Below are 27,711 nucleotides of genomic sequence, written 5' to 3' on the forward strand. Positions count from 1 at the left end.
CCATGAAAGGTGCAAATTAAAAGGATTACGAAAATGCTTGTAAGTGAAGAAAACAAATTGTACTTATGTAGCCTTGATTCCTAATATAAAATGCAGGATGGGCATTGTGGTGCAGTGGGTTAATCCATGGCATGGGACACCTGCATCCCATACTGGAGTGCTATTTTGAGTCTTGGCTACTCCCTGCCTCTGATCCAGCTCCCTGCTAATGCACCTAGGAGACAGCTGACGATGGCCCAAGTACGTGGATCCCTGCTGCCCAAGTGGGAGACCTGGGTGGAGTTCCAGCTCCTGGCTATAGCAGGCATTTGGAGATAAACTGGTGGATGGAAGATCTCTCCCGTTCATTCACTGTGTCTCTGTTGCTCTGCCTTTCAAATAAATAAATATTTAAATTAAAATAAGTTTACTTTTTAAATAAAAGTAATGAAGATTAGGACTGGGTTAGAATACTGAAAAATCAAAACAATTTCTTAAGTAGCAAGTTTATGGATAATCTTAAATTTTCAGCATCTAATAATTTTGCATGCTAAAATACATGAAATTGGGGCTGGTGCTGTGGCATAGTGGGTAAAGCTGCCGCCTGCAGTGTCGGCATCCCATGTGGGCACCCATTTTGAATCCCAGCTGCTCCACTTCCGATCCAGCTCTCTGCTGCGGCCTGGGAAAGTAGTGGAAGATGTCCCAAGTTCTTGGGCCCCTGCACCCACATGGGAGACCTGGAAAAAGCTCCTGGCTTCAGATCAGTGCAGCTCCAGCTGTTGTAGCCAACTGGGGAGTGAACCATAGGATGGAAGACCTCTCCCTCTCTCTATGCCTCTCTTCTCTCTGTGTAACTCTGACCCTCAAATAAATAAATAAACCTTTAAAAAATAAATAACAAATAAAATATATGAAATTATAAAATGTGTATGATATATTGAGATATACTTGTTGAGATATTTATATACATGAACTATACTTTCATCTGATTTTAAATACATTTATAAGTCTGACATGGAACTAGTTAATGAAATAGATAAATGCTACAAAGAACTGATTCTTTTTTATAAGATTTTTACTTAATTTTAATCATATTTGAAAGGCAGAGAGACAGAGGCAGAGCGAGCTCTCCCATCCACTGGTTCATTCTCCAGGTGTGCGTTACTGTAGGGGCTGGGCCGGCCTTAGGTAGGACTTGGAGCTCAGTCCAGGTTTCCCAGTTGGGTGGCAGGGACCCAAGTCCTGAGCCATGACCACCACTCTGCAGGGCGTGCACCAGCAGGAAGTGGAAGTGGGGCCGGGGACTTGACGCAAGCCCTCTGTCCGGTAAGGGAGGCAGGCCTTCCACGCGGCTTGTTGATCATTGTGCCAAGCACCTACCCCAGAACCAAGTTTTGAATTGCATTATTCATTCCTGGATTTCTAAATTAAATGAAAATAAAAGTGATATTGCCTAGAATCTTACTTAATGTCAAAGACGTGAATTTGACCATGAACAGTTACACGCAATGCAGACAGCTTTAAGTTGGGCTATATTTGTACATTCTGAGCAATTTCTTAGAACATTGTTTTGAGGATAAAACTTAATCTGAAAGCCTTTTATTCAAGGCAGCTCCTTTTCCGTTTCAGTTGAAGATGAATGTGCACTCGCCTTTGCACTCACACTGTACTTGTACCTTCAGCACACAGCATTCTTACATAAACTGCTGGCAAGAATAAAAGTAGTTTGCTTAAAATGTATAGTTTATGAGTGAGTTTTTAAAATGTGTCAATAAAAGATAATACTGTTTTCCAAGTTAATGTAAGACAAGTGTTATCTTCATCTGTTTTGTGTTTCTAGCCCATCTGGTGGCCTAAGGATTTAAATGGTGGGACAATTTAGAACATGATTTAGACATATAACACACTTAACACCGTAATGTGAAGTATCAGCCATCTTCCACATGGTGAAAGCATTTTTAATTACCCCTCTAAGTTAATCCAGTCAGTCAAGTTGGAATTAAAATGCTGGAAAATGTTTAAATTATGATGAAGTTTAAAAGCTTTCAGTGATGATGTCTAAAACAATAACATAGCCTCAGGGTCAGGTACCTGGTGGCATGGGAGGGCTCAATGTGTCTTCAGCCTTAATCAGCCCTGACTGGGGTCTGACATAGGCTGAATACGAGCGCCCTATAAAGCCACACTGCCCAGCACATAGACACCAGGCATGTGTGGCTGTTGAGCCCTCGAAATGGCTGAACTGAGCTGCTGTATATGTAAAATAAATTACATGCCAGATTCTGAAAACTTGCTACCCCCCCCCAAAAAAAGAAATTTATTGACAATTTTAAATTGATTGTATGCTTTAAATAATATTTGGTGTAATTAGGCTAAATAAAATAGATTGTTAAAAATTAATTTTCACCTGTTTCTTTTGCTTTCTAAATGTGGCTCCTAGACGGAGTTTAAGGAGGACAGTGGCTCTCATCTGTGGCTCTCCCACCTTTACTGGATAGCACCAATATGAGTACAACCGTGCAGTGTGCACACTCCAGAGACTCACAACACAGAGCTGCACCCTGGCTGCTCTGACCAAGATTCTTTCCAGTTTACTTTGCTCCTCACAGGGCAGCTTGGAACTTAGCTGTGGAATTTTTTGTGCAATGGTGTTGGATTTGAGTTTTTATCAACATAAAACAAAAAAGTCTAATTTTTTTCCTTTTAATTTATGGCTTTCAGCACTTTAAAGCATACCACTCTCCACCATCACCAGGCCCGCAGAGGCCCCCGGAGGCCCCCAGGCCGGAGGACTGTCTGCCTTCTTTGTGTTGGTTGCTTGGCTGGTTGGGTAACAGATCGAGGTGACTGTTTATTCATTCCTTTACAGAAACAAATTGTTCCCTGAGTCAGTCATCAGGAATATTATGTATCAGATATTGCAAGGGCTGGCATTTATCCATAAACATGGTAGGTTTCTTTTAAGTCTCGTTTCCCTGCCTCTCTTTAGAGTGTTGGCAACATGTTGCACAGGAACTGTCCCTCAGCTGTTAAATCATGCAGTACTGGGTGGCTACAAGTTTGGGCTGTGTGCCAACATGCATTCTCTTCTTATTTTAGAAATTTAGAATTTCTCTATTACTATAGGAAATAACATATTTGTGTTCCATAGCCATCTTCCTCTGTAGCAAGTTTTTTTTTTTTTATTTTAACCATTCGATCATCAGTCTATAGCTGAGTTATCATAAACTCATTCTGTAATTTCATTCCCCCTGATTTTATCATGGAAATTTTTTTAAGGCTTTGTTTTGGGGGAGATCAGAATTCTTGGATCCTGCATGATCCAATACTAACATTTAAATGGTTGGAGATCCCTGTGGGTGGCATTTTATGGTTTTACTTAGTATTTACATCAGTTGTTTCTGTTCCTTGAGTGAAGTTAAAGCAAGTGGCTGTTCTTATTTTCCATGAATTTCTTATCTGTGTCATTTTAATTTATATAGTTTTTACATATCTATCCAAGCAAAAATAATTATTCCAAAAAAGTTAATGTGATTATTTTTTAATGAACATGTGTTTGGTATCACTAAATGCTTAGGTGTCGTTAGAAAAGTCTGCCAGGGGACCCGTGTCACAGCACAGCAGATTAAGCTGCTGCGAGCATCCCATATGGGTGCTCCTTTGAGTCCCGGCTGTCGCTCCCCGTCTTCGTGGGGGAACGACACAGGACCCTGCGCTGTTCTTTTCTGTCTGCTCGGCCCTCCCCGGGTTTGCTGCTGGTTCTTCCCGGGTTGGCTACTATCCCTTCCACCTCCGTGGAAGGGCAGTTCCCCCTGGCCGCATTCCCCACTTCCGCAGGGGAGCGGCACACCGCCGGCCGGTTCTCTCGGGGGCTGCACGGGTTCCCTTAGATGTTCCCCATAGATGTTCCTGGTGCATGCCGTCTCTCTCCTCCTTTATAGTCCTCCTCCGCCAATCCTAACTCGGCTGCCCACACGCCGAGTACGCTGCTCTCCAATCAGGAGCAAGTCCTACAGTTTATTAGTTGAACTGGAGGCAGCTGTGCGGAAGCTGTTTACTTCTCTCCCAGCGCCATATTGTGGGAGAGCAGATGCATAGAATAAGTCTTAATTCCAGTAACTCAGTCTAGTCCGGTTGCTCCCCACACCCAGCTGTTCCACTTCCGATCCAGCTCCCTGCTAGTGGCCAGGGAAAGGCAGTGGATGGTGGCCCAAGTGTTTGGGCCCCTGCACCCATGTGGGAGACCTGGATGAGGCTCCTGGCTCCTGGCTTTTGCTTGGCCCAGCACAGGCTACTGTGGCCATTTGGGGAGTGACCCAGTAGATGGAAGTTCTGTCTCTTCCTCTCTCTCTGTAACTCTTCCTTAAATAAATAAATCTTTAAAAAAATCTTTTTTTTAATTTATGTATTTATTCAAAAGGCAGAGTTACAGAGAGGCAGAGACATAGGCAGAGAGATTTCATTCCCCAAGTGGCTGCAATGGCCAGAGCTGGGCCATTCCGAAGCCAGGAACCAGGAGCTTTTTTACCTGTCTCCCACACGGGTGCAGGGGCCCAAGCACTTGGGCCATCTTCCACTGTTTCCCAGGCCATAGCAGAGAGCTGGATGGGAAGTGGAGCAGCCGGGACCTGAACTGGTGCCCATATGGGATACTGGCACTGCAGGCAGTGGTTTTACCTGCTATGCCACAGGGCCAGTCCCAGTAATAAAATCTTTTAACAAAAGAAAAGACAATAGAATTAAATATGTTTGTTGAAAAGTAAAAGAAAACTTTGTGCCATAACATTGCTTCACTGTGAAAATGAACAGGCAAATGTTGCCATCCTTTCTCCTTTAATGTCTCGTCCTATATTTTATTTTCACCTTTCTCCTTTAACTGCTACAAAAAATAAGCTATCTTCTGAAAATAGTAAGTGGAATTCCATATTTTAAAAACATTCCTGAATCCCCAATTTTTTTGTCACATATAAACAATAATTGTTAAAAGTCTAAAACTGGGGGCGATGTAGCTGCTGCCTACAACACTGGATCCCATGGCACCAATTCTAGCCTTGGCTGCTCCACTTCCAGTTCTGCTCCCTGCTGATGGCCTCAGAGGGGCAGCGGAAGATGGCTAAAGTGTTTGGGCCCCTGCCACCCATGTGGGAGATCCAGGTGAGGTTCCTGGCTTCTGGCTTTAGGCCATCTGGGGAGTGAACCAGCAGATGGAAGTCCTCCCTGCCTCTCTCCCTCCCTCTCTCCTCCTCCTCTTCCTCCTCTCTCCCCCTCCCTCCCTTCCCCACCTCGCTGTAACCCAGACTTTCAAATACATAAATCTTTTTTAAAAAATCTAAATTCTATAATAATATACTATAATCCATTGATAAAGGTTAGTAAAGTGGAAGTACAGGGTTCTATACTGTTTGTCAGAATGGATTCCTGATCTCCAAGCCATTTTAAACTCCGCTCAGCATGGTAACTGTTTGGTACTTGCCTTGGTTGATTTATGTGATCAGCGACTTCTAAAACCTTAGGGCCTGAAGGGGAAAGTGAGTTTAGGATTTTAAAATTGTGTCTAAAAATCTATAATATGTGAACAATCTAGAGCTGACTACCTAGTGAATTGGTAAAACAGACTCTAAGGACAATGGACATTTTTACAAAAGCTAAGTTATTCTTGCTGTAGTGAAGCATCTAAGATAAAATATTTGGAGAAAATGAACATTTTAAAAAAAAATTAACTGTCAAAAATAAGACATATTTAGATTGTTCTTTTAAAAACATATTTACTTATTTATTTTGAAAATCAGAGTTACAGAGAGAGAACGAGAGAGACAGAGAGAAATCTTCCATCTGCTGGTTTACTCCCCACATGCCACAGTGGCCAGTGCTGGGCTGGGCCAAAGGCAGGAACCAGGAGCTTCATCTGCATCTGACTCGGCCACATGGTGGCAGAGGCTCCAACACTGGGGCCATCTTTCATTGCCCCTCCCAGCCTGGATGGGAGGTGGAGCAGCCAGCACGCCAGCTGGCACCCATATGGGATGCTGGTGTCACAGGTGGTGACGTTTGCCTGCCACACCATACTGCTGGCCCCTTGATATTTAATTTTAAAAGGGCCAGATTACCATTATGTTTATATTAGTGAGGATGGGAAAAGCCTCAAGGGTACAAATATGTACTTGGTTTAGTCCTCGAAGCTTTCCTGGATTAATGTCACTTTGCTCATCATCACGTCCCCATTCTTTTTTTATTATTATTATTATTTTATTTTTGACAGGCAGAGTGGACAGTGAGAGAGAGAGACAGAGAGAAAGGTCTTCCTTTTGCCGTTGGTTCACCCTCCAATGGCCGCCGTGGTCGGCGCGCTGATCCGAAGCCAGGAGCCAGGTGCTTCTCCTGGTCTCCCATGGGGTGCAGGGCCCAAGCACTTGGGCCATCCTCCACTGCCTTCCTGGGCCACAGCAGAGAGCTGGCCTGGAAGAGGGGCAACCGGGACAGAATCTGGTGCCCCGACCGGGACTAGAACCCGGTGTGCCGGCGCCGCAAGGCAGATTAGCCTAGTGAGCCGCGGCGCCGGCTACGTCCCCATTCTTGTCTTTACAAGTGGGATGGATTTCTCCTGGACTGTAGCAAAATGAGTGTTAACAGCTACTTTGAGGAAGAAGTGCCAGTGCAACTCAGAGTACAGAATTGTTGCAGGTGTCACATTGCAGAGAGCCTGCTGGCTCTGAAGTGGTTAAAAGCATGCAGGCGTGGGAAGGCTTCCGGGCCCAATGCTAGGAAGCAGGAATCCATCATGTAAGCGTCACCCCAGTTCTCTCGCCTGGGAAAACCATGAGGGTGCAGGCCAGCTGTGCACATCTAGTCGTGTCAGATGGAAACAAACCTGCTTTATGAGAAGGGCATTTAAGTGTTTCTTTTTCCTGAAAGAAAAGCTGCTTCATTTTCTTTGGACTGTCCATTTGCTTCTGTAACTAACCATTTATTTTGTATACAAGGATACTTCAAAAATGTTCTTGGGAGATGGAATGAAAACATAAGTTTATTTTGGTGAGAAAAGTTTGAAATCCATGCATAGTTTTCCATAGTATGCATTTCCACAAACTCTTCGAAGACCCCTTGTATTGAGTTTCCAGTATAAGCATTAGAATTATTAGTTTTGTCGATGACATGGCTACCAGGGAGAACTGAACTGTTAAAATAATTTCAAATGAAAAAATGAGTTAACATGTGTGGAGCTCCACTTTAGATTAGTGGGCTTTTCAAACAAGTGATTATATTTAAGAAATCTTGGATTAAATTGCAATGTGATGGAGCAGTATAAGACCAACTGCACCGTGTAAGCCTAATTAGGAAGTGCTCCTTAGCTTTAGTCAGGCTGCTTCTGTTTGGCTCCCTCCTCTTCCATTACCCGAGAGTGATAACAATTCCTCCTGACAGTTGTTGTGGAAACTAATAATCAAAATGTGGCAATATCTAGCCCCGTGCCTGAAACTTCTGGAGTCACAAATAATAGTATGTGTTAAATGGGTGTTTATTTTTAATGATGGAGTATATTGTGTGGACTTTCTTACTAAATCATTTTAAAAACCAGCTCATCACTTCTTAGTCGATAGATGTTTTATTTTTTTCTAGGATCATGTTTCTAATTATAATAGAGAGCCTCAGTTATATTTTTGTTTGTAAATCAAATAAGCTAAGTGTCAACATGATGATTGATTGTATTTTCCCCCTCTATATTACAAAGGCTTTTTTCACAGAGACATGAAACCTGAAAACTTACTTTGTATGGGTCCAGAACTTGTGAAAATTGCTGATTTTGGACTTGCAAGAGAACTAAGGTCACAGCCACCATACACTGATTATGTATCCACCAGATGGTGAGTAATTTTATGCATCTCTCATGAGGCAAACGTCTATGTGGAAATTCTCCTACAATGGATGGAGATCTTTGTGTCTGGAAGGTCCATGTTTAATATGTAAAAACAAAATGCTGAATTTTGGATTCCTTAGAGAAGGGATTGGCTCATGACTATTTTGATCAATGACATGAGAGAAAGAAAAAGGATCATTCATTCACTGAAGACATTTTTTAATGGGGCTGGTGTTGTGCCTCAGTGGGTTGTCATCCCCTACTTTGCTGACATCCCATATCAGAATGCTGTTTTGAATTCCAGCTGCTCCAGTTCCAATCCAGCTTCCTGCTAATGCTCCTGGGAAAGCAGAATATGGCCCAGGTGCTTGTGGGAAACCAGAGTGGAGTTCCAGACCCCTGCCTCGGCCTGGCCCAGTGCCAGGTGTTGCAGCCATTTGAGCAGTGAACCAGTAGATCTCTTTCGTTATCTGGCTCTCCCTTTCTTTGTGTCACTCTGCATTTTAAATAAATAAATAAATATTTTAAAAATAATAAATAAAAGTACTTAGGGGCCTGCGTTGTGGCATAGTGGGTAAAGCTGCTGCCTGCAGTGCCAGCATCCCATATGGGCATCAGTTTTAGTCCTGGCTGCTCCTCTTCCAATCCAGCTCTCTTCTATGGCCTGGGAAAGCAGTGGAGGATGGCCCAAGTCCCTGGGCCCTGCACCCATGTGGGAGACCCCGAAGAAGCTCCTGGCTTCAGATCGGCCCAGCTCCCGCCATTGCTGCCATTTGGGGAGTGAACCAGCGGATGGAAGACCTCTCTCTCTCTCTCTCTCTCTCTCTCTCTCTGCCTCTCCTTCTCTCTCTGTCTAACTCTGACTTTCAAATAAATGAATAAACATTTTTTTAAAAAAAGTAGTTATTTATTTAAAAATCAGTACACACACAGGAGAGAGATTTTTCATTTGCTGGTTCACTCCTCAAATGGCCACAACAGTCAGATGTGGGCTAGGCCAAAGCCAGGAGCTAGGAACTCCATCCTGGTCTCTCACATGGGTGGCAAGTGCCCAAGCACTGGGCCATCCTCTGCAGCTTCCCCAGGTGCATTAACAGGAAGCTGGATCTGAAGCAGTACTGCCAGGACTCACACTGACACTCTAATATGGGATACCAGCAGCGCAAGCAGTGGCTTAACCCACTGCACCACAATGCTGGCTCCTCAATAAACATTTATTGAACATGTACTATGTGCTAATAAATACTATTTTAGGCACTGGGAACACAGCAGTAAAACAGGAATGAAAAATCTGCCTTATGCTGCTTACCTGACAGCCAATTCACAAACAGGTTAAAAATCCAAGTCACCTACAGGAAGACACACACATGTTCACCACAAGACAGCTAATAGTCCCGCAGCAGACCACCCAGCTCTCCCCCAGGGAGCACAGTGTATTCTCCCAGTGGATTGCTTTGCAGCAGTGAGAATGGACAGTCCACAGTGATGTACAGCGCTGTGGAATGATCTCACAGACAATGCCGAGAGCAAGAGGCCAAGCAGAGAAAGAGGAGAGAGGAGCTCTGAGCACTGAGCCTGGATGGAGTGGCCACATGTCCCTGTGTGCCCAGTCCCAGCTCATCCTGGCCGCGTGTCCCTGTGTGTTCAGTCCCAGCTGATGCCTGGCCGCGTGTCCCAGTGTGCCCAGTCTCAGAGGATGCCTGCTATTAGTTTCACTGAAATGGCCCAAGAAGAGCCTGATAGAACTCCACTGTATGCATCTGGCTTGTTCCGTGGTCTTACCTGGTAATGTTAGAGACACGTGAACAGCAAAACACAAGGCTGAAATGAAAGATGGCCGGCCACTTCCCACTGCCCTTTAGCTAACCCTTTCCTGAGACAGTGTGACCAGATGGTGTAGGCAGGAGTGGCCCTCTGCTAACTCTTCCAGTCTGCATGTTGGCAGAACTATTTGCTCCTGCTTCCTCTGCCAGCCACGTGACACACCAGCCACTGGTGGCAGGGCCTTTGCCATAGCCAAGTGGTAGGTTCACAGGAAATGTAGGCAGTTGTAGGTTAGGTGCATGGGAAATGTGGGGAAGTAAGCACTCAGCAGCATGCCTGTAGGGCACAGAGAGTACTCTGAATATTCTTTCACAGTGGTGATTATTACATTGTAGGTCTACAGCTATTTTATTCTTGGGTGTTTTAGGTTGAATTGTGTTCCCCAAAAAGTTACGTTGAAGGCTTAACCTTGGTACCCGTGAATGTGACCTTATATGGCAATCAGGTTTTTGCAGGTGCAGTCAAGTTAAGCTGAGGTCAGACTGGGGTACGATGGGCCCTAACACAGTAAGACTGGTGTCCTCCCAGGGAGAAAGCAGTGTGAAGGCAGAGGCAGAGAGCAGGGTGATGCACCTACAGGGCAAGGAACACTGAAGATTGCACCAACACCGGAAGCTAAGAGAAAGGCCCGGTGCTGATTCTCACCAGACCTTCAGACATCATAGCCATGCCTACAGCCTGGTTTCAGACTTCCAGTCTCAGGAACCGGTTTTAACTGTCCTGGTTGCGGTAATTGTTACAGCAGCCGTGGGAAACACATAAATTTAATAGTGCATCCTTAAAAAATGACACCCAACGAACTCTTTGTAGACAATGAATGACCTCCAAAAAAAAGTACATATCCACCAAAATAGTGTACATATTTAGTAGAGAAAAGTGTTTTTCTTTATCTAGAGAGGAGCTGCTGATGAACTTGCACAACATGTTCACTGGCATTTGACATTCCCTACAAGGACCAGCTATGAACCTGGTAAACCCAGAATGCACACATCTCCCCGGACAGCAGCATCTGTCTCCAAAGTCAGAATCCTTTTTAAAGACTGTGGGAAGACAGCCCCTCAGAAGGTGAACTCAGGGGCCGGTGTTGTGGCATAGCAGGTAAAGCCAGTGCTGTGTCACTGGCATCCCATATGGGCACCAGTTGGTATCCTCGTGGCTCCCCATCCAATCCAGCTCCCTGCTAATGGCCTGGGAAAAGCAGTGGAAGATGACCCAAGTGCTTGGGACCCTGCCACCACGTGGGAGACCAGATGAAGCTTCTGGCTCCTGACTTCACCCAGCCATTGTGGCCATTTGGGGAGTGAACCAATGGATGGAGGATCTCTTGTCTTTCTCTCTCTCTCAGGCTCTCTTTGTAACTCTTTCAAAAAAGAATAATAAATCTTTAAACAATAAATAAAATTTTAAAATAAAGAAGATGAGGTGCACACCACTCTAGGAGGCACTGCTTATCATTTCAATCAAAGGGCTTTTCTAAAAGAATTGTGCAGGTAGGCAAAGTGAAGTGATTGGCTGGCTGGGAATATATAGGCTGTTTTAATGAGGTTTTAGAACTTCACAATAAGTGATGCCAGTTTTAAATGTGTGTCTTCAAACACTTAAAAGGAAAAGCCAGCTACCTTACTTCTCATCGCAGTGTAATGTTTTCATTGCAATTCACAGCATCAAAGCTTTTGGACTTTTTGTGTGAAGGGTGAAGTATCTGACACTACTGCGAATGCTATCATAATTTCCATTGAAAAGCATAACGTTGAGGATAAAAGTCATGTTTGTGTAGTGGTCATACAGACACAGATGTTAGGGGAGCACACCATTATGAAAACAAGGTTTATACTTCCTTAGGAAGAAACTAAGAGAGCAGAAATGTACTTGGATTGGCTGCGATGCACGTCTGTTTTGCAACAGCACCCACACAAGCTGCTCTACCAATCAAGTACACATCGGGGCTGTCAGGCCTCAGCAGCTGAAGTACGGATTTTTATAACACTGATGTGACTACAAAACGCGCCAGCAGGGACCGTGTGCTTTCCACCATTGCTGTCAGCCACTGCCTTTGAAGAACAACTCTGTGGCCGGCGCCGCGGCTCACTTGGCTAATCCTCTGCCTGCGGCACCGGCACCCCGGGTTCTAGTCCCAGTTGGGGCGCCGGATTCTGTCCCGGTTGCCCCTCTTCCAGGCCAGCCCTCTGCTGTGGCCCGGGAGAGCAGTGGAGGATGGCCCAAGTGCTTGGGCCCTGCACCCCATGGGAGACCAGGAGGAAGTACCTGGCTCCTGGCTTCAGATCGGCCTAGCACCGGCTGTAGCAGCCATTAGGGGAGTGAACCAATGGATGGAAGACCTTTCTCTCTGTCTCTCTCTCTCACTGTCTAACTCTGCCTTGTGGGAAAAAAAAAAAAAAAAAAAAAAAAAAAAAAAAAAAAAAAAAAAAAAAAAAAAAGAACAACTTTGTAAGGCACTTAAGTGATTTCCAACACATCTACTTCTTTGCAAACAATTTTTCAAATTTGTTAGAAATAACATGGATATCTTCAGTCAGAATTTTTGATAAATTCTGAGTACCAAAAACATGAAGCCTTTGAAACTTAGAGCAAATTGCAGTTATTGAAAACAGGAAGATAATGATAACTTGTCACTACAAACGTAAAGGAAGAATTGAACAAATTAAGAAAGTGCTCCAACAGCATGCTTACTCCTCTCGGAGAATGAGGCATTCCAGTGGGGCTGGGTGCGGGGTCTGTGGGCCCTTCAGACATAGGTAGAGTGTCCTTCACAAATAGGCTGCCGTCTGGGGCTGGAAAGTTTGTCCCAGACCGACCGGCATCTCCCCTGGTAATACTTGTGCTGCATGTGTGACCTTGCCGTTCAAATCACACCTTCAAGTTAGTTGCAATCTTCTGCCCAGAGCTGCAGAGGAGGGGCTAAGTCCTGGGGAGAGTTGGGCTGTCTCCAGAAGCCCCCCCCCCCCGCTATCTCCAGGAGCCCCAAGCCAATCAACATCAGTAAGTGAAACCCCATCCAATGGGCACCCCAACAAAATGACCCAATGAACGATAGTAATGCCTTAAAATCCCTGGACACTTCTTGAAAGCAGTGCCCTGTTCGGGTACAACACCTGGTGCTCTCTCAGACCAGACACTCTTTCTATCACTTGCCAATCAAATAAAAGTGTCTGCTTCTTTCTAAATTGTTTCCCAGCTTTTTTTTTTTCCATACTGAGCTGAGGAAAAGAACCCGGGAAACGCGCTCCTGCAATCGTAGTCCCCTCTGCCCACCGGTCACAGAAGATCCTGTTTTTTGATTGAGTAGATTAATTTGGGTAAAGATTTATTTATCTGAAAGGCAGAATTACAGAGTGAAAGGGAGAGAGAGGGAGATCTTCCATCTACTGGTTCACTCCCCAAATGGCTACAATGACTGGGGCTGGGTAGGGCTGCAGCCAGGAGCCCAGAACTCCATCCCAGTCTCTCACATTGAGTGGCAGGGACCCAAGGACTTGGTCCATCTTTTGCTGCTTTCCCGGGCGCATTAGCAGGAAGCTGCATCAGAAGCAGAGCAGCTGGGAAGTGAAGTGGCGCTGATGTTGGTGCCAGTGTTGCAAGCTGTGTCTTAACCTGTTGTGCCACTCCAGTGGCCCTAATTGAGTACATTTAGATCCCATCATGACAAGAAATAATGAAATGAAATGGAGACAGCATTTCAGTGGCTAAGTTTGACAGAACATTCCCAGAAGGCTTGTTTCCTCAAAGTATTTGTCCAGACAGGACCAGGAGAACGTGGAGACCTCAGAACGCGAAGGCAGTGCTGGTGGGATTGCCAAGGGGCGAAGGGGCGGCCGCTTTGGCTGCCGTTCCTCAGGCTCAGCACGGGGCTCCCTTGTGGTCCAGCAGCTGCACACGTAGGGCGTGAAAGCGCGCTCCACAAAGCTCTGCAAGAACGTTCCCAGGAGTAGCCGCAGTCAACTGCTGCATGGACAGGGGTGCTCTAGCAATATAATGACTGCTAGCTGGCCACAAGAAGCTGAAGTACCAACTCATGCTGCACAGGGCCGAACGTTGAAAACAGTGCTCAGTGAAAGATAGACACGTAGGACCGGACGGTGTGGACTCCACGGATAAGACGTCCACGATAGGCGGACCTCTGACACAGAAAGTAGATTCCAGGGGAACAGATGGGTAAGAGATGTGGGAGAGAATTTGGGGGCTGTGAAAATGCTCTGACGTTGACTGTGGGGGTGGGCATTTAGGCTGATGTTGAAGACTCAGAGTAGGTCCCCCTGACCCGTGTCAGAGCACCTGGGTTCTACTCCTGCCTCTGGCTCCAGCTTCCTTGCTAATAAAGGCCCTGGGAGGCAGCCACGTCAGCTCAGATTGAGTTCCTGCCACCCACGTGGGAGATCTAGATTGAGTTCCTGGCTGCTTCTGCCTTCAGCCCAGCTTAGTCTCAGCAATTGGGCATTTGAGGAGTGAACCAGTAGATAGGAGCTCTCTCTCTCTCTCTCACTCCCCGTGTCTCTTCCTCTCAAAATAATAATAATAATAAATAGGTGAATTGTATATCATTGAATTATATCTAAATATTAAGTAAAAAAAAAAAAAAAAACTTGTCGAAGAACCTTAACTGAAAAGGCGTTACAGAGCATTCGGACTGAAACATTGATGTATTTCAAAATGAAAAAAGAATTCAAGGTGTCTTCAATTTAACCAAATTTGTTGGCTTTCCCAGGGAACTTTGCCCCTCTGAAGAGGATATTTTTCCTAATCAAAAATATTGTTCTCGGGGCCAGCACTGCGGTGTCATAGGTTAAGTCTCCGCCTGTGGCGCTGGCATCCCATGTGGGTGCCAGTTTGTGTCCCAGCTGCTCCTCTTCCGATTCAGCTCTCTGCTGGTGGCCTTGGAAAGCAGAAGAGGACGTCTCAAGGGCTTGGGTCCCTGCAGCCGTGTGGGGAGACCTGGAGCAGGCTCTTGTCTCCTGGCTTCGGATTGGCGCAGCTCCAACCGTTGCGAACATCTGGGGAGGGAACCAGCAGATGGAAGACCTTTCTGACTCCCTCTGTCTGTAACTCTACCTCTCAATTAAAATAAGTAAAATCTTTAAAAAAAAATGCACAACCAAAATGAGAGTCCTGCTGCCCATCCACCTTTGAAATTGCAGTCAAAAGAGACTTCTTTGTTTTGTTTCCTACCGTTAGGTACCGAGCTCCCGAAGTTTTATTAAGGTCTTCAGTGTACAGCTCTCCCATTGACGTGTGGGCTGTTGGGAGTATAATGGCTGAACTCTACACATTGAGACCACTTTTCCCAGGGACAAGCGAGGTTGATGAAATCTTTAAAATTTGCCAAGTTTTAGGGACTCCCAAAAAAGTAAGTAGTCTTGCACTTAAGTTGTCACAACTTTTGATGATTTCTAACTTGCCACTTTGCTTTAAATTCTATAACTTTTGATTATCTGTAACTTTTGCATGGGTATATAATATTTTTATTTTTAAATAAGCTACATTGTAATGTTTTTCTTACAATTCATATTTTAAAAGTCAGGGTGGAGCCGGCGCCGCGGCTCACTAGGCTAATCCTCCGCCTAGCGGCGCCGGCACACCGGGTTCTAGTCCCGGTTGGGGCGCCGGATTCTGTCCCGGTTGCCCCTCTTCCAGGCCAGCCCTCTGCTGTGGCCAGGGAGTGCAGTGGAGGATGGCCCAGGTGCTTGGGCCCTGCACCCCATGGGAGACCAGGAAAAGCACCTGGCTCCTGGCTCCCGCCATCGGATCAGTGCGGTGCGCCGGCCGCAGCGCGCCAGCCGCGGCGGCCATTGGAGGGTGAACCAATGGCAAAAGGAAGACCTTTCTCTCTGTCTCTCTCTCTCTCACTGTCCACTCTGCCTGTCAAAAAAATAAATAAATAAATAAAATAAAAGTCAGGGTGGGATAAGGACGGCAAGAAGCCAGAATCCCACCACACTGAAGGAAAATGGTGCTTGCCTTTCTTTAAGAACTTAGGGAAAATGTTTATCTACTTAAGAGTGTAACTTTGGATTGATGACTAAGTAACCACGTAGACATCCTCACCCTACTCATTCCTGTCTGCTGCTGTTGGCATCAGTTTGTTAACCTCTAGTTTGCTGAACATTATTTTCATTATTTTCTTTTAACCATTGCTAGTTTCCTTTTATACATTCTCCCACAAATATTTGATTCCTTGGACTGAGTGCTTTTTAATTAGCTATTACACTTCAGTTAGACCTTATTTTCTTTTTTTTTTAACTTTTATTTAATGAATATAAATTTCCAAAGTACAGCTTATGGATTACAATGGCTCCCCCCCTCCCATAACTTCCCTCCCACCCGCAACCCTCCCCTCTCCCGCTCCCTCTCCCATTCCATTCACATCAAGATTCATTTTCAATTCTCTTTATATACAGAAGATCAGTTTAGCATACATTAAGTAAAGATTTCAACAGTTTGCTCCCACACAGAAACACAAAGTGAAAAATACTGTTTGAGTACTAGTTATAGCATTAAATCACAATGTACAGCACATTAAGGACAGAGATCCTACATGAGGAGTAAGTGCACAGTGACTCCTGTTGTTGACTTAACAAATTGACGCTCTTGTTTATGGCGTCGGTAATCTTCGTAGGCTCTTGTCATGAGTTGCCAAGGCTGTGGAAGCCTTTTGAATTCGCCGACTCTAATCATATTTAGACAAGGTCATAGTCAAAGTGGAAGTTCTTTCCTCCCTTCAGAGAAAGTAGACCTTATTTTCGGAGACGTACTTACTTATTATGTGTAAGTCTGTCTTAATTACATCATGATTAAATCCTTATGTGCCTTGTAGTGACATTAGACAAGTAGATGTAGATACTGAAGCTTGATAATTGTCAGCTCCCAGCTATGAGCAGTTTGTAACACTAGATGCCACAGATAACATTCAGTAAGGGTCTTGTGGTAGTCAGCTTCTTTGTAAAGCACTGGTTCTCGTTTGTTTGAAGTCAGCCAGGCGCATCATCATCACCGAGATTTAAATCCAGAGAAGATCGAATGTTTTGAACTTCACGAAAGTGCCTTCTCATTTCCTCCTAACTCAGAGTGGTTCACTGCTCCTTCTCACTGTTGTAGCACCGACTCATACATGTGGCCCGATATTGTTATTTTCACATTTATTTATGTGAATCCACATTGCAATGCTCACCCGGGAGAGATTTTTTATTTTATTAAAGTGGATTACTAAAACCAGTTTTCTTTTCATTCTTCCCTACCCATGCTGGCGTTTCCCTAAAGAGTGACTGGCCAGAAGGATACCAGCTCGCGTCCTCTATGAATTTCCGCTTCCCCCAGTGTGTTCCTATAAACTTGAAGACACTTATTCCCAACGCCAGCAATGAAGCTATTCAGCTCATGACCGAAATGTTGAATTGGGATCCAAAGAAGCGACCGACAGCAGGCCAGGTAAGACAGATTCCATCACACCTTTTTTAAGTTTGAAGTTTACAATATGAATAATGTTCTTATTTTTAAAAGCCAATGTCTTCTCAACTATGGGTTTACCAAGAGAATCAAACCCTAAGGCATCCGGCATATGTGGATGTGGTAAATTAATTTCTAGGCATGCAATATCTTTGAGAGAATTGCAGACATGGCCCCTGCACTGATTTTCTGGGCTTTGTTGAGGAAGCCTATGAAGTTAAGGCTGAAAAAGGAATCAGTCTCTAATGATTGAGAAATGGCATAAGAAAGACTTGTTAGGAAGAAACTTACAGGCAGGCACCGGGGCTCACTAGGCTAATCCTCCGCCTTGCGGCGCCGGCACACCGGGTTCTAGTCCCAGTCGGGGCACCGGATTCTGTCCCGGTTGCCCCTCTTCCAGGCCAGCTCTCTGCTGTGGCCCAGGAGTGCAGTGGAGGATGGCCCAGGTGCTTGGGCCCTGCACCCCATGGGAGACCAGGAGAAGCACCTGGCTCCTGCCATCGGATCAGCACGGTGCACCGGCCGTGGCAGCCATTGGAGGGTGAACCAACGGCAAAGGAAGACCTTTCTCTCTGTCTCTCTCTCACTGTCCACTCTGCCTGTCAAAAAAATAAAAAGAGTGCAGTGGAGGATGGCCCAAGTACTTGGGCCCTGCACCCCATGGGAGACCAGGAGAAGCACCTGGCTCCTGCCATCGGACCAGCGCGGTGCGGCGGCTGCAGCGCGCTGTCCATGGCGGCCATTGGAGGGTGAACCAACGGCAAAGGAAGACCTTTCTCTCTGTCTCTCTCTCTCACTGTCCACTCTGCCTGTCAAAAAATAAAAAAAAGGGAAGAAACTTACAGAGAGCAAGAAGGCATCTCTTCAGCCATTCTGCAGGCTTCTCTGCTCTTCTGTGGCCTGGGGATAGGCGTCTGGTACACTCTCCCCTGTCCTCCCTCCACGGGGCTGCAGTCACAGGTTCAGCCCTGGCTCCCACAAGGGGGCAGCATTGTGGCACCCACAGTGGTGTGGCGGCTACCACATCTGCCTGATACAGCTACAGAGATGGACGGCAAGTCTCACGGTCTGTAAAATGCCACATTTTTAAATAAAGAAGTGATAACAATCTATTAAATTCTGTGTGACAATAACCAGAGAGCTGTTTTGGTTTTCTTTAATTTGAGGAAATGTTAAATGCAATCTAGAAGAACAAATGGGAAAGAGTAGTCAAGACACGTTTGAGCAAGAGAGTAACCGGAGAACGCTGGTGGAGGCAGACGGCTGTTCTTGTCAGACAGCAGTGTGTAAAGGGACAGCAGGGACAGCAGGGACAGAAGAGCTGACACAGAGCTCAGTGTCGCAGCACGTGGACCTCGGCACTAGATAAACGTCACAGCACACGTGGGGCTTGGGGACAGTGCTAGGCAGGGTCCTAATGCTTAGGGAAGAAGGAAGCTAGGTCCTTGCCATCCACCACACTTTACAAATAAGTCACAGAAGGATCAAATAAAGTACTCAAAAAACTAAACCGTTTAAAAAACAAAAGCATAGGTACAAGTTTGATCCCCAGGAAATGATTATAAAAGTAATAGAAGAAATCATAAAGGAGAAACTCAGAAGACTTGATCACTTAAGAATTAAGTTTTTTTTTTTATCTAAAACTCTTAAAATTGAAACACAAGACAGTGAAAATTATTTCTAGCATATATGACAGTGTTAATATAAGGCTCCTCCTACAAAAATTTAAAATACTGAAATGTGTATTTGCATTTTCTATTTTTTCTAAACATGCATTACTTTTCTAATAAAGATATGCCTTTGAAATGTATTTTTTAAAAGTGGCATGAAACATAGACACAAACCATAGAAAAAATTAGAAATTACCAAAAATACTTTTTAACATTCATTACTTGTTTGCTCTCATAAAATGCAAATTAAAATGAGATAATTTTTTCATCTTTCTGAGTAAAGCAATTTTACTATATGTGTGTATATATAATCTTATATATAATAACACACATATATAACCTTAAAAATAATCAGAAAGTTGGATAAAGATTTATGTTCAAAGATGTTCAGATAATCAGTCCCAATCAAAATCTACCCATTGAGCCGGCGCCGTGGCTCACTAGGCTAATCCTCCGCCTTGCGGCACCGGCACACCGGATTCTGTCCCGGTTGCCCCTCTTCCAGGCCAGTTCTCTGCTGTGGCCAGGGAGTGCAGTGGAGGATGGCCCAAGTCCTTGGGCCCTGCACCCCATGAGAGACCAGGAGAAGCACCTGGCTCCTGCCATTGGATCAGCGCGGTGCGCCGGCCGCAGCGCGCCAGCCATTGGAGGGTGAACCAACAGCAAAGGAAGACCTTTCTCTCTGATTCTCTCACTGTCCACTCTGTCAAAAAAAAAAAAAAAAAAATCTACCTCTTGAAAAGTTCATCCAGATGTTTTCAGATTTATAATATTGCATCATTAATTTGTAATATCTTGCCATCATTAACAATACTTTTTAAATGAAAAACTTTTAAAACAATTTGGGAAAATCTTATATTCAAATGCTATTATAAATATACCATAATTTTTAAAAATAAACATGCTATATGATAAAAATACTGAAAAGAAGAATATCAGAAATGTTGGCAGTGGTTATCTGTGGCTTATAGATGATCTTCATTTTCGTCTTGAGAACTTTCTATAAATTTCTAACCCTCTATCACGATCCTATATTCCCTCAATGGACTGGAAAATGTAACTTTTACTGTTGTTTAAGGTTTCCTGGCATATGCAGCATCTTAAATTCTCACAGGGGCCGCCTGTCTTAGGAGCCCAGCCTCACCTCTTCCTGAAAAACAGCCGACAGCCGAGAGGCGGCAGGGCCGAGGCCTCCCCTCGTCTGCCCGGAGACATGAGGCTGAGAAGGGGGATTTTTCTGCAGCTGAGCTGCCCAGAGGCTTCAGATATTTTCTAGAATGTTCTCTCTCCCTTGCATCCCTACCGACACCTGGGAGCAGACAGCTCCTTGTTGTGCAGGGCTGTCCTGTGCATTATAGGGGATTCAGCCGCATTCCTGGCCTGTACCCAGCAGACACCAGTAGCAGTCCCCACCCCCTGACGTTACAGTGTCTCCCAAGGAGCTGTCTCAGCCCCAGTTGAGAACCCTGCTCTAGACTGTGCCACCCAAACATTAGGGACACCCCTCCCCGGACACATGCAATGCAATTGGATGACTGATCCTGATTACAACAATGATCATCCTTATTAATGTTTATATTTTCTTCCCATAAATGTCTCATCTTTGCTGGTGTGTGGTATAATAAGCTTTGACACAAGTGTGTTTGCAGTCTCCTTTCTTAGACTGTTTTTATTGCTGGTAAGTATGTTATTATACTTGGGTGGAGAGTAACTGAATTTCATATACAGCTGTAGTTAATCATTTAAAAAAAAACTGTATGTGGAAGATTTTCTTGACTCCTTGATGCCTTTGAATGGACTTGAAGCCATTCTCAACATCTAGTATTGTATTTGGATCAATAACATCAAATTTAGCTAATGTTTGTAAGCTAAATTTTGTTTTTATATGGAATTTTTAAGTAAATAGAATGGTTGCTTTGCCTTGATGTTAAAGTAACAAGTGAGTTTTTTTCTTCCTACTTATACTTTTAAGTTTTTTAACTGGAATTTCCTTCTCAAATCGTTTTTTTTTTTTTTCTGGTTATCTTTTTACAGTCACTGTATAAGGGACCGCGTGAGGGAAAGCCATGCTTTCTCTGACTCAGGGCTTACGCGGGGTAATGATGCACGCCTGGGCCAGAGCAGACACTGGTAGTTTCTGTGCGGTACGTGTAGGTGGCACCGCTGTCCACTTATTATTTCTGTGCTTTTGCAGGCATTGAAACACCCGTATTTTCAAGTTGGTCAGGTGCTAGGCCCTTCCGCACACCACCTGGAAGCAAAACAGCCCTTCAATAAGCAGCTGCAGCCGTCGGCATCGAAGCCGTCTGCGGCTGAAATCGAGCCCACGCCTCTGCCAGACATCACTGATCAGGCTGTCGGGCAGCCGCAGCTGAAACAGAGCCACCAACCCCTGCAGTGCCTTCAGCCGCCACAGAACCTGGGTGTCCAGCCACCTCCAAAGCAACCCGTCCTGCAGAAGCCGCCGCCAGCCCTGTTCCCAAGTATCATCAAAAACGCGCCCCCAGTAAGTAGCCCCGTGTGAACTGGACGTGGAGTAGCCTGGCAGGTGTAACTGGGCTCCGCCGGGAGGAATCGCACCGCGCGTCCTCTGGTAGGAGCAGGAGCCACCATTCTGCTGTGGTTTGCGTAAAAGGAAAAGCTTGCAGAATCAAAGGACTAACGTCTGCACACAGACTTCCTTTAACAGTTACTCTAGTGTGAAAGAATTTTAAAAAAAAAGTACTCAGGAATCCAGATGCTGGTTCTTGAGGATTTCCACGGTAACGCTGCACTGTTTTTACATGGCAGTGAACATGAACAGGCGCACTATAAAACTCCTCCTCCCGCTTCTCGGGTCCCGGTCCAGGCGTATTGCGTTGGCTGTTCTCTCAGGTTTGCACTCCCAAAGGTACTTTTGCTTCTTGACATTGAGACTGAAAGAGATTTTAAAGTATACCACATCCAAGTCCTTATCCAGCGCCAGCCACCTCCCGCCCCCAGAGCACAACAAACCCACACACTGCAGAAGACTGGCTGCTCCTGCTTATGGTTTGTTATCTGGTCCCTCCCTGTCGCCAGACTCTGTTTTGTCTATCAATTGAGACCCAGAACCCAGAACCCAGAACGCTGCCTGCCACATGGTGGATTCCCAAGAAATATTTGTTGAGTGAATAAATGGTTGTCCACATTATTTTTTAAACCACCTCCAGGATCCTGAGGTCACTTATCTTCAGGACTTTCCTGAATATGAGAAAGTTCTTTTCTTTTATTGAGCTAAAATATGGATTTTTATAGCTTTTAATAAAAGCTAATCTCTTTTCCAAAAAGGCAGATTTTAAAAAATAAATAAGGTTGGGGCCAGCGCTGTGGTGCAGTGGGTTAAAGCCCTGGCCTGAAGTGCCAGCATCCCATATGGGCGCCGGTTCTAGTCCTGGCTGCTCCTCTTCCAATCCAGCTCTCTGCTGTGGCCTGGGAAAGCAGTGGAAGATGGCCCAAGTCCTTGGGCCCCTGCACCCACGTGGGAGACCCAGAGGAAGCTCCTGGCTCCTGGCTTCGGATCAGCACAGCTGCAGCCCTTCGTTGCGGCCAATTGGGAGTGAACCAGCAGATGGAAGACCTCTCTCTGTGTTTCTACCTCTCTCTGTAACTCTGTCTTTCAAATAAATAAAATGAAATCTTTAAAAAAATAAAAATAATTACCCAATTCATTGTCCCAAGCCAAGGTTTCTTCCCTATTTCTTTTTTTAAAGATTTTTCATTTTATTCATTTGAAAGACAGTTACAGAGAGAGGTAGACACAGAAAGAGAGCGAGAGAGAGAGAGAGAGAGACAGAGAGTCTTCCATCCCCTGGTTCAGAGAGTCTTCCATCCACTGGTTCACTCCTCAAGGAGCTGGGTTGGTTCTGTCTTCCTGGGCCACCCACAACCCAACCCCCAGCTCCTAGCAGGATGGTTTTCGTGGCCACAACTGCTCCTTCATCTGCATTCCAGGAGGGGGCGGAGTAAAAGGCAGTGGCATCTGCCAGCCTTAGTGTCCTCCTCCTTCAGGCCGTCTGCACTTAGGGAGACAGACACGGATGCCTTGGGAAGTGAAGTCTCTTGCACAAAAGACTCAGCCAGACCTTGGTTTCCCAGGTCCTTCCTATCAATGCAGGGTTGACTCAAATCCTGTTCATTGCAGTCATCCTCCAACCCAGTTCACACCTATCATAGTGGTGGCATGTACTGCCTGTTGTTAATGCTTGTCAGTGTGCGTGTGTTGTCTCTCCCGAGTATGGGAGAGACCTGGAGAATGGGGACTCTTCGTGCTGACAGAACAGCTTGTGATTAAAGGCTGTGACGGCTGGTTTCCCCCTGCAGAAGCCACACGGCACACTGGCTCCTAAAAGTGCCAGGAGGCGTTGGGGTCAGACGGTCTTCAAGTCTGGAGATGGCTGGGAAGAGCCTGAGGACTGTGACTTCGGAGCCTCCCATTCCAAGAAGCCAAGCATGGGTGTTTTCAAAGAGAAGAGGAAAAAAGATTCCCCACTTCGGTAAGATTTCAGTCTCTTCTGGGAAAATATATTTTTACTGTACTCTGTTTTGACTCATTAAATCTAAATGAATATAGACCTCAAAAGACAAAAAGGTAGCTTAGTATTGTTTTCTTGTACAAAACACAAATCTTTATACATACCTCTGAAAAGGTAAGACCCCTCGCTTTTCCCAGTAATGGATGAATGGTGTGGGGGTGTGTGTGTGTGTGTGTGTGTGTGTGTAGGGAAAGGTTCTTATCCAAGTTTGATGGCGCCTTTGTGAATTACGATCGTCATCATTTCCGTTTGAAATTCGTAAGCCTCTTTGTAGAAGGCAGAGCCGCGGGTACAAAGTTAATGGTTGCCCTGATTGGTGTTAGCATTTAATTATTAGCTCGCTTGCTGGTCTATACTTTGAGCGTTTTCTGAACCTTTCTGGACGTTCTCTTTCTTTTTTATAAATCGGGTCACCATCAGTGTATTATTCCAGTTTAAAGTTAGCACTGGTTAAATGTTGAGCACCTTGGGAGCGCACTTGTATTCCAGTTTTCCCTCTTACTGGAGCAGAAGAGGGGGAGGGAGGACAGTTCTGTCGTGACAGGGAAGCCTGTCTGCCAGCTGCGTGGCGTGGCAGAGTGCAGAGGGCCCCACTGTGGGCTACGCGTGGTCCTGAAGACCTGAAGAGTCTCTAAGGTATACATACGCTTGGAGAAACTTCGTCGGTTTCCAGAACCTCGCACAGGCCACACATACTCTTCCTACAGTACATGAAAGCAAGAGTCCACTTAACTGGGGCAGGAGTTGCGGCCCAACAGGTTAAGCCATCGATTGGGATGCCTGCCTCCCATATCAGAGCGCCCGTTCAAGTTCCAGCTAATCTGCCTCCCATCTAGCTCCTCGCTAATTCCTGGGAGGCAGCAGATGATGGCTCAGTACCTGAGTCTCTGCCACCCACATGGGAGACCTGGATGGAGCTCTTGGCTCTTGACTTCACCTTGCTCCAGCCCCGACTGTTGTGGTCATTTGGTGAATGAACCAGTGGATAGAAGACATTTATCTGTGTCTCCTTCCCTCTCTCTCTCTGTCTTTCAAATAAAAATAATTCTTTTTTTTTTTTAAAGGCCCACTTAATCCCTCTCCCATTGTAGATGAGAAAGTCATCCCTCTCAGCCATATTCAAGTCGTACATGGTCTTGTATTTATTACCGGAATTGGCAGTGGCTGTAAGGTAACAAAGGGGGAGTTCAAAAGACTATCATCTTTAATTCTGTGTTGCTCCTTATTTTATGTATATTTCTTTTATTGAGGAGAAAACCTTGCATTGGACATAGGGTGTTTAGCCTGTGTGGGAAAGCATGAAGCACTAGGGGTCAGTGATGCACAGTCCTTCAAATGTTCTAGAATATTCTGTAGGGCCATCTGCCTTTATAAAACCCCAGATAGAAATTTTACATAACTTTGTGAAGATTCATAGTGCTATGACTTACTTTATCAAGTCATACCATGAAACACTCTAATTGCTGTTGCTGGCAATCTTGACACTATTTCATCTTGTATTTAAATATGTGCAGAGAACAACATAGTTTTCTTTAAAAACAAAAACTCTGTGTCTGGAAGCCAGTTAGTAGGCCAGTAATGTTGTAGTAGATGACTTGAAAAAAATTTTAACCAATGTCATTCAAATTTCACCAGAACTTTATTCGTACTTTTTTTTTTTTTTTTTTTTTGAGAGGCAGAGAGAGAGAAAAATCTCTCATCCACTAATTTACTCCCCAAAAGCCTACAATATCTGGGCCAGGCCGAAGCCAGGGACTCAGCTTGTGTCTTCCCACTTAGATGAGGATCCAACTACTTAAAGCCGTAACCTGCTGCCTCCCAGGTGTGGATAAGCAGGAAGCTGGACTCGAGGGCAGAGCTGGGACAGAAACTCCGGCCCTCTGACATGGATGTGGACATCCCCCGGGGCACCTCAGCCACTGTCCCAAATGCCACCCCTGCCTGTCTCTCTGTGAGGGTGGCAGAGGGTTGATCTTGACCTGTAGTAACTGCAGGTTAAGATCAAGGTTTCAGACTACTTAGCTGATTCTGGCAAGAGAACAATTGGTAAATTTCCTCAACATCAATGAATCTTACCTCTTGAAATTCTTTAGAGAAACTATATACATATCAGTTTTCCCTGTGGTTATTTCTTCCACATTTTTGTTTATTTGCTTTCGGTGGTCCTGCACAATTGTAGACACACAGTTGTTATTAGTATTAGTATGCTACCATCTAGTCACTTGTCTACACTTTATGCTTTGAGTCTTCGCACTCCAGTAGAAGTGTCTTCACAACAGGCCTGAGACTCAGAGAGGCTGGGTAACTAGCCCAAGACTAGGAGGGGCTTAATCCGCTCTCATCTTTCTGTTCCACACCACAGTACCTCATAAGCAACAGGAGCTGAAATACCCGGCGGAGCAAACACCCTGTCATTCCCCGCTCAGTATCTCGGGCAGCTAGGACTTCCCCACAGAGAATACAAAGGATGGAATTCTTCAGTCTAAACCTTTTCATTTCTGGTTTCCCTTTAGTAAAGTCAATAAAGGCAGGATATTCAAGCTTGCATTACTGCCCAGTAGACACTGTGATACTGAATGCATAGTAGATATTAGGCAAAGGTCTGGGTCTGGACGTGATACAGCCTGCCCTCGACCACACTGGGAGAACTAGAACTAGAACAGGAGACGGGCGCGCACCTGCAGGCCACTGAGGAAGGAGTGGCCAGGAGCGCCAAGGTCCAGTTTAGGGGTGGGCCACGCTGATGAGGGGAGGAAGGCTCCCGGGTGGGGAGGATTGTAGTTAGGGGAGCAACCACGCGGGCTCAGGGGAAGGTCCAGAGACCAGAGACGGTGGGGCTGTGTGCAGTGAGGCAGGCCTGCCTGCGGCTGGGGCCGCCCAAGCCAGCGTCCACTTCCAAGGGGGTGGACCTGGTGGGTCGGATGCCTCATCATGAATTTCCAATGCTAATGTGGCGCCTGCACCCCAGCTCAGTAGGCTAATCCTCCACCTTGCGGCGCCAGCACACCGGGTTCTAGTCCCGGTCGGGGCACTGGATTCTGTCCCGGTTGCCCCTCTTCCAGGCCAGCTCTCTGCTGTGGCCAGGGAGTGCAGTGGAGGATGGCCCAAGTGCTTGGGCCCTGCACCCCATGGGAGACCAGGAGAAGCACCTGGCTCCTGCCATCGGATCAGCGCAGTGCACTGGCCGTGGCGGCCAGTGGAGGGTGAACCAACGGCAAAGGAAGACCTTTCTCTCTGTCTCTCTCTCTCACTGTCCACTCTGCCTGACAAAAAAATAAAAATAATAATAATAATAATAATAATGCGGATGCCTGGAGTCAGTAGCTGGGGGCTGGGCAGTGCATTCAGGCCCCAGGAGAGGAGTGAGCCCGTCGGAGGGTGGCAGGGAGAAGCGTGGGTGTGAGGGCTCCTAACGGGCAGCATCCTCTGGGACAGCTGCCTCGTGTACTGCTACTGGGTTAAGACAGCCGTGGGGAGGAGAAGAGCTAAACCTGGAAGCTGCCCGTTCTCAGTGCCCACGGCGCTGTGTGAGGTGGGGACCGGGGGGCTTGCTGCCCGCCGGGAACGGGCTCGGACAGCTCTGTCAGTGTGACTGGGGATTGCTCACGGGCGCTTTTCTGGCCCATCTTTCCCCACTGCACTGCTCTGGCCGTGCAAACCGTGCCCAGACAGCCCCGCTGGTTCTAATTACTCGCATAGACACGATGGCAGCTGTGCTCGTCCTGCCTTGCAAAGGACCAGCTCCCCACATTCGAACCACAGCTGCAGCTGTTGCAAGACAGACAGAAGCAGGGTGAAGGCAAGCACACTGCACTGTCACGATGGGCTGGTAACACAGAGGGAGCTCCACGGAGCCTGCGGGAGCCCCCGAGGTGAGGTCACACGCACTGGCTGGAAAAGATGGGCAGAGGCTGGGTGAGGACTGCTTCTGCCAGCTCTGACTCTTCCTTGTGTTGACCTTCAAGGCTTCCAGAACCCTTGCCTTCGGGCTCCAACCACTCAGCGGGGGAAAACAAAAGCCCACCTGCCGCGGTGGCCCTAAAGTCTGATTCGGAGCTGTCGTCGACTGCTTCAACAGCTAAGCAGTACTATTTGAGACAATCGAGATACCTTCCAGGTAAGCCTGGAGCAGGAAACGTTTAATGCCAACTAGAACGCGGATAGAGCATTTGCATGGGACTTCGAATCCCTGAAAGTGCATCAGCCAAAGAAAAAGCACAGCACAGAGCCCTGTCGCCGAGGGCTTTCCTGGGCCTCCTGTCCCTGTCACTAGTGGAAGTCTGCTCAACAAAGCAGCGTAGCCGGAAGTCAAGATGAGACTGCTTCCCAAAGTGCACTCTTCCCCTGCCACAGCCAGGCCATTAGATAA

At 46.0% G+C, this 27,711-nt stretch overlaps 1 protein-coding gene across 15 annotated transcripts in view; it reads left to right on the forward strand.

Moving 5' to 3' along the window:
* MAK (male germ cell associated kinase) overlaps positions 1–27,711 on the forward strand; it is a 52,296-nt gene that overhangs the window by 11,513 nt on the left and 13,072 nt on the right. For 9 of the 15 annotated variants that reach the window (XR_011388805.1, XR_011388806.1, XM_070074423.1 and 6 more), the window contains exons 5-11: positions 2,704–2,825; positions 7,712–7,844; positions 14,852–15,023; positions 16,934–17,101; positions 20,984–21,295; positions 23,131–23,303; positions 27,308–27,459. Coding sequence is in view for 13 of the 15 variants with exons in the window: in XM_070074423.1 (XP_069930524.1) it covers positions 2,704–2,825; positions 7,712–7,844; positions 14,852–15,023; positions 16,934–17,101; positions 20,984–21,295; positions 23,131–23,303; positions 27,308–27,459 (1,232 nt within the window). In the remaining 2 variants the exon portion in view is untranslated. The other 6 variants (XM_070074427.1, XM_051855120.2, XM_002714173.5 and 3 more) reach the window with 3 other exon arrangements.

The sequence above is a fragment of the Oryctolagus cuniculus genome, chromosome 5, assembly GCF_964237555.1.
Source record: "Oryctolagus cuniculus chromosome 5, mOryCun1.1, whole genome shotgun sequence".
In the NCBI taxonomy this organism is placed as follows: domain Eukaryota; kingdom Metazoa; phylum Chordata; class Mammalia; order Lagomorpha; family Leporidae; genus Oryctolagus; species Oryctolagus cuniculus.